Raw genomic sequence first — 7500 nt, forward strand, 5'->3', positions numbered from 1 at the left:
ACACACACACACACACACACAGCAGTGCTGATCTGGAGACGGGGAAGCAGATCACCAGCAGGTGTCGCTGTTCAGCACACACACACACACACACACACAGCAGTGCTGATCTGGAGACGGAGAAGCAGATCACCAGCAGGTGTCGCTGTTCAGCACACACACACACACAGCAGTGCTGATCTGGAGACGGAGAAGCAGATCACCAGCAGGTGTCGCTGTTCAGCACACACACACACACACAGCAGTGCTGATCTGGAGACGGGGAAGCAGATCACCAGCAGGTGTCGCTGTTCAGCACACACACACACACAGCAGTGCTGATCTGGAGACTGAGAAGCAGATCACCAGCAGGTGTCGCTGTTCAGCACACACACACACACACACACACACACAGCAGTGCTGATCTGGAGACGGGGAAGCAGATCACCAGCAGGTGTCGCTGTTCAGCACACACACACAGCAGTGCTGATCTGGAGACGGAGAAGCAGATCACCAGCAGGTGTCGCTGTTCAGCAAACACACACACACACACACACACACAGCAGTGCTGATCTGGAGACGGAGAAGCAGATCACCAGCAGGTGTCGCTGTTCAGCACACACACACAGCAGTGCTGATCTGGAGACGGAGAAGCAGATCACCAGCAGGTGTCGCTGTTCAGCAAACACACACACACACACACACACACACAGCAGTGCTGATCTGGAGACGGGGAAGCAGATCACCAGCAGGTGTCGCTGTTCAGCACACACACACACACAGCAGTGCTGATCTGGAGACTGAGAAGCAGATCACCAGCAGGTGTCGCTGTTCAGCACACACACACACACACACACACACACACACACACACACACACACACACACACACACACACACACACACACACACACAGCAGTGCTGATCTGGAGACGGGGAAGCAGATCACCAGCAGGTGTCGCTGTTCAGCACACACACACACACACACACACACACACACAGAAGTGCTGATCTAGAGACGGGGAAGCAGATCACCAGCAGGTGTCGCTGTTCAGCACACACACACACACACACACAGCAGTGCTGATCTGGAGACGGGGAAGCAGATCACCAGCAGGTGTCGCTGTTCAGCACACACACACACACACACACACACAGCAGTGCTGATCTGGAGACGGGGAAGCAGATCACCAGCAGGTGTCGCTGTTCAGCACACACACACACACACACACACACACACACAGCAGTGCTGATCTGGAGACGGGGAAGCAGATCACCAGAAGGTGTTGCTGTTCAGCACACACACACACACACACAGCAGTGCTGATCTGGAGACGGAGAAGCAGATCACCAGCAGGTGTTGCTGTTCAGCACACACACACACACACACACAGCAGTGCTGATCTTGAGACGGGGAAGCAGATCACCAGCAGGTGTCGCTGTTCAGCACACACACACACACAGAAGTGCTGATCTGGAGACGGGGAAGCAGATCACCAGCAGGTGTCGCTGTTCAGCACACACACACACACACACACACACACACAGCAGTGCTGATCTGGAGACGGGGAAGCAGATCACCAGCAGGTGTCGCTGTTCAGCACACACACACACACACACACAGCAGTGCTGATCTGGAGACGGGGAAGCAGATCACCAGCAGGTGTCGCTGTTCAGCACACACACACACACACACACACACACACACACACACACACAGCAGTGCTGATCTGGAGACGGAAAAGCAGATCACCAGCAGGTGTCGCTGTTCAGCACACACACACACACACACACACACACACACACAGCAGTGCTGATCTGGAGACGGAAAAGCAGATCACCAGCAGGTGTCCCTGTTCAACACACACACCGCAGCGCTTCAACACACGTTGATAACGTCACACACTGGCTGATAAACACACACACACACACTACCTGTCCCTTGGTGAAGAAGTTGGGCAGGTACTTCATGGCGTTGCTGCGCAGGCAGGAGATGTTCTGGTACCGGCCCGGTTCTGCCGATCGCAGCGAGCGAATGCGGTCCTGCACGTAATCGGACACTTTCACACGAATCTCCAAACCCAGGATCAGCCGGTCGGGGAAGAGCTCTGACAACTGAACTGAGACAAAAGTCCAACAGCATTTAACATCACATCTGTTAATGTTGTCCTGAGCTAATCATCAGTGCGTCTCACAGGGTTAGGGGTTAGGATTAGGGTGCGTCTCTAACTCAGCTGGCACAGGCTCCGTCAGGGCAAGGGTTAGGGGTTAGGGTGCATCTCTAACTCAGCTGGCACAGGCTCCGTCAGGGCAAGGGTTAGGGGTTAGGGTGCATCTCTAACTCAGCTGGCACAAGCTCCGTCAGGGCAAGGGTTAGGGGTTAGGGTGCGTCTCACAGATGGCACAGGCTCCGTCAGGGCAAGGGTTAGGGGTTAGGGTGCATCTCTAACTCAGCTGGCACAAGCTCCGTCAGGGCAAGGCTTAGGGGTTAGGGTGCATCTCTAACTCAGCTGGCACAAGCTCCGTCAGGGCAAGGGTTAGGGGTTAGGGTGCATCTCTAACTCAGCTGGCACAAGCTCCGTCAGGGCAAGGGTTAGGGGTTAGGGTGCATCTCTAACTCAGCTGGCACAAGCTCCGTCAGGGCAAGGGTTAGGGGTTAGGGTGCATCTCACAGATGGCACAGGCTCCGTCAGGGCAAGGGTTAGGGGTAAGGGTGCATCTCTTACTCAGATGGCACAAGCTCCACCAGGGCAAGGGTTAGGGGCTAGGGTGCGTCTCACAGATGGCACAGGCTCCGTCAGGGCAAGGGTTAGGGGTTAGGGTGCGTCTCACAGATGGCACAGGCTCCGTCAGGGCAAGGGTTAGGGGTTAGGGTGCGTCTCACAGATGGCACAGGCTCCGTCAGGGCAAGGGTTAGGGGCTAGGGTGCGTCTCACAGATGGCACAGGCTCCGTCAGGGCAAGGGTTAGGGGTTAGGGTGTGTCTCACAGATGGCACAGGCTCCGTCACGGCAAGGGTTAGGGGTTAGGGTGTGTCTCACAGATGGCACAGGCTCCGTCAGGGCAAGGGTTAGGGGTTAGGGTGTGTCTCACAGATGGCACAGGCTCCGTCACGGCAAGGGTTAGGGGTTAGGGTGCGTCTCACAGATGGCACAGGCTCCGTCACGGCAAGGGTTAGGGGTTAGGGTGTGTCTCACAGATGGCACAGGCTCCGTCACGGCAAGGGTTAGGGGCTAGGGTGCGTCTCACAGATGGCACAGGCTCCGTCAGGGCAAGGGTTAGGGGTTAGGGTGTGTCTCACAGATGGCACAGGCTCCGTCACGGCAAGGGTTAGGGGTTAGGGTGCGTCTCACAGATGGCAAAGGCTCCGTCACGGCAAGGGTTAGGGGTTAGGGTGTGTCTCACAGTTGGCACAGGCTCCGTCACGGCAAGGGTTAGGGGTTAGGGTGCATCTCTAACTCAGCTGGCACAAGCTCCGTCAGGGCAAGGGTTAGGGGCTAGGGTGCGTCCCACAGATGGCACAGGCTCCGTCAGGGCAAGGGTTAGGGGTTAGGGTGCATCTCTAACTCAGCTGGCACAAGCTCCGTCAGGGCAAGGGTTAGGGGCTAGGGTGCGTCCCACAGATGGCACAGGCTCCGTCAGGGCAAGGGTTAGGGGTTAGGGTGCATCTCACAGATGGCACAGGCTCCGTTAGGGCAAGGGTTAGGGGCTAGGGTGCGTCTCACAGATGGCACAGGCTCCGTCAGGGCAAGGGTTAGGGGCTAGGGTGCGTCTCACAGATGGCACAGGCTCCGTCAGGGCAAGGGTTAGGGGTTAGGGTGTGTCTCACAGATGGCACAGGCTCCGTCAGGGCAAGGGTTAGGGGTTAGGGAGGGGTTAGGGTGCGTCTCACAGATGGCACAGGCTCCGTCAGGGCAAGGATTAGGGGCTAGGGTGCGTCTCACAGATGGCACAGGCTCCGTCAGGGCAAGGGTTAGGGGTTAGGGTGTGTCTCTAACTCAGCTGGCACAAGCTCCGTCAGGGCAAGGGTTAGGGGCTAGGGTGCGTCTCACAGATGGCACAGGCTCCGTCAGGGCAAGGGTTAGGGGGGGGTTAGGGTGTGTCTCACAGATGGCACAGGCTCCGTCACGGCAAGGGTTAGGGGTTAGGGTGCGTCTCTAACTCAGCTGGCACAGGCTCCGTCAGGGCAAGGGTTAGGGGCTAGGGTGCGTCTCACAGATGGCACAGGCTCCGTCAGGGCAAGGGTTAAGACATGTTTATTAGTATAGCATTTTCCACAACACAAATCATTTTTACAGATGCGTCTTGATGTCCTCCTGATGTCGAGAGAGAAGAGCGAGATGAAGTGGAGCCCAGAACAACATTCCCGGAGCGAGTGATGCCAGTATAGATGAAGAGGATTAGATCACAGGATAATGTCTTATAAGTTCAGCAGATGTTGACCATGTTAATCATAATTATTAACCGCTCAATTCCCTAACGCTGAATTTATTTCCCCTGACCAGCACCTCGCTCTTCGGACTCTGAACATGAGCAATAAAGGGGTCTGTGTAAGTGCCTACTGATCCAGACTATTCGATCAAGTGTTAAAAAATTAACACAAAAGGGTTGAGGGTGTAAAATGATTTATGACGCACTATTTGGTGCTGAATGGGCATTGGTGTGTGTGTGAGGAGTCCCGCCCACCGAGCTGAAACAGCACGGGTCAGTTTAACCCTGGTTGGGGAATTTTTCCAGCACATTAAAAAATATTTTACACTGGTGTTGGCTTTCTTCATACAAGTGTTGGCTTTCCTGGTCCATTTATATGTAAATGTTCAGGGAACGGCCAGTTGAGCCGTGCATAACCTGAATTGTCTTCGGACAGTTCATGGATTTATTTTCCCCTGACCCAAACCCTAACCCTGACCGCTGGTGAACCCTGAAAGGTGGATGGGAAAAAGTAAAAGAAAAGAGGGCCAAGTCTCTCGAGACTGATGCAACAAAATGTAAAAAGCTCACAGAGCTTTCTGCTTTCAGTGCCACTGCCAGCAGCACTGCATCGCTCAGCCGGAGTGCAGAGGCAAGGCAAGGCAAGTTTATTTATATACCACATTTCATACACAATGGCAATTAGGGCTGTCGCGATAACCGCAATATTGCGGTACCGCGCTACTGACAGGCCAACCGCAGAGGAATGCAAGTAACCGCAGCAACCGCCAAACCGCGTTTTCTTCTTTCATAAGGCCACCCTTCGTAGTTCGTACCATGTGTATTGAATGTTAAATAAGTTAATAATGATAACAAGACTGTTTATCATGGTGATTTGTACAGAGGCTTCGTGGATTTGGAGATCGCCTGAGCGCGTGCGATTACCTGCGTCTGTCTTTGAAGTCAAATCATGTATATTCGTGAAAAGGTTGCCGTTTCAAAGGAAAGCGAAATATTTGTCGTATCATCCTTTTAACGTGTAAGGGTATTTACCATGAATGGCGTCAGCGCTGGTCAGCATTACACAGTGCGAGGAAGCCGTGGGGGGAAAGCAGCGAGTCACGCATTGGTCTCTATTGAAGCTGCCGTCGGCAAATTTTTTTTGATCATATTCAGTGAAATCGACACTATAATCTGACAGAACAACATAAATAAAGTGGTTTTAGAAAAAAAACCGAGCTTCTAACTCCACCTGGAGCGTGTTATTTGTTTTGCAAAAATCCACAGCTCCCGGTTCATCATGTCCAATCAGCGCAGGGGGGTGTGAGATCTGACTGTCAATCACAGATCGGGCACACGCCACCCCTCGCGCACGTTACAATCACATGCACAGGCCTGAAGTTCGCGCAGTAACGATGAGTGATGGCGGAAAATCAAGTAAGCTCATTTAGAGTATAAATGACGTTAGCAATTGCAATCTATCGGTAGATTAGCCAGGACAGCATACCTCCAAATACTCCATGGTGTTGATGGATGCTGATGAGACGGGCGCGTTCCAGGGCTCTCAAGTTTTGAAGACAGGTAAGAGTGACACCCAGCCGACGGGGGGTTGGATGCATTTTTGTCATTGGTTGTTGCGTTAAATCTTACCCAGATACAATCGTGCTATTTTCTGATTGGCTATTGTGTAGCTCGACGAACAACACCAGAGGAAACGCGCTTGATTCATGCCGGTTCCACAGTGAGAGTTTTGGGAGAGGGCGTGACAAAAGACCGAAATGAGTGACTGTCACGCTCAATGCGTGACACTTGAGAGCCCTGGCGTTCACTGAAAATCTGGTGCACACGCACTGACGAGCATGAACTTGGTGGGAGGGTATCCGTTGATAGTGGGGGAGGGGCATGAGAGTTGTAAACATTCAAAATGTTCCTAAATCCACTCAATCTGCCAGACTTGCCGACTGCAGCTTTAAGTGAAGCATTGCTTCAGCTTTGCCCAAAAGTGAAGCATTGCTGGCCAGCTGAGCCTTGAAAAGTGGAGCTCAAAGTTAAAAAAAATTAATTAACGCCTTGTTTCATTACATCTATCATTTAAGGAATCAGCTTTTTTGAACGTTTTCGTTGAATGAACGGTTTAATGACTCACTCAGTCTATGACTCAAAGACAGTCCGTTGGCATAACAATGTAACTGCGCGCTGAGTGACAGTCTTTCAATGCGCAGAGACGCTGTTTAGTTTCGGTTACATTGGTTACATTGTTTTTGTGCTGACCACATCATAACACGTATTTATAGCAACAAATAAATATAAATAAATAAATGGCGGTAATACCGCATATCGCGCTATTGAGCCACTCAAAATTACCGCAAGGGAAATTCCTTCATCGCGACAGCCCTAATGGCAATTCAAAGTGCTTTACATACAGAAATTAAAATAATCAAAACAAATAAGAATTATTAAAACAGTTTAGAATAAAAAATAAAATAAAGTAATACTGGTCCACCCCTATCTGAGATGGAAGAGATTGAGCCGGTTTACGGTGCCACTGGACCTCTAGCCCAGGGACGTACTCTTGACTGTGGATCCAGCGAGTGGACCAGCGAGTGGAAGCCGAGCATCTACAGCCGGGTCACGATGATCCACAGCCGGGTCACGATGATCCACAGCCGGGTCAAGATGATCCACAGCCGGGTCAAGATGATCCACAGCCGGGTATGATGATCCACAGCCGGGTCATGATGATCCACAGCCGGGTCATGATGATCCACAGCCGGGTCATGATGATCCACAGCCGGGTCATGATGATCCACAGCCGGGTCAAGATGATCCACAGCCGGGTCATGATGATCCACAGCCGGGTCAAGATGATCCACAGCCGGGTCATGATGATCCACAGCCGGGTCAAGATGATCCACAGCCGGGTCATGATGATCCACAGCCGGGTCAAGATGATCCACAGCCGGGTCATGATGATCCACAGCCGGGTCAAGATGATCCACAGCCGGGTCATGATGATCCACAGCCGGGTCAAGATGATCCACAGCCGGGTCATGATGATCCACAGCCGGGTCAAGATGATCCACAGCCGGGTCATGATGATCCACAGCCGGGTC

General features: G+C 52.5%; 1 protein-coding gene across 1 annotated transcript in view; it reads right to left on the reverse strand.

The window, feature by feature from the left end:
* Positions 1 to 7500, reverse strand: part of mettl1 (methyltransferase 1, tRNA methylguanosine) — a 52723-nt gene that overhangs the window by 39142 nt on the left and 6081 nt on the right. The window contains exon 3 of the mRNA XM_056243103.1: positions 1914 to 2098. Within this exon, the coding sequence (XP_056099078.1) occupies positions 1914 to 2098 (185 nt within the window). The remainder of the gene's footprint in view (positions 1 to 1913; positions 2099 to 7500) is intronic.

The sequence above is a fragment of the Rhinichthys klamathensis genome, unplaced genomic scaffold (genome assembly GCF_029890125.1).
Source record: "Rhinichthys klamathensis goyatoka isolate OS25496 unplaced genomic scaffold, OSU_Roscu_1.1 h1tg000778l_1, whole genome shotgun sequence".
Lineage (NCBI taxonomy): Eukaryota > Metazoa > Chordata > Actinopteri > Cypriniformes > Leuciscidae > Rhinichthys > Rhinichthys klamathensis.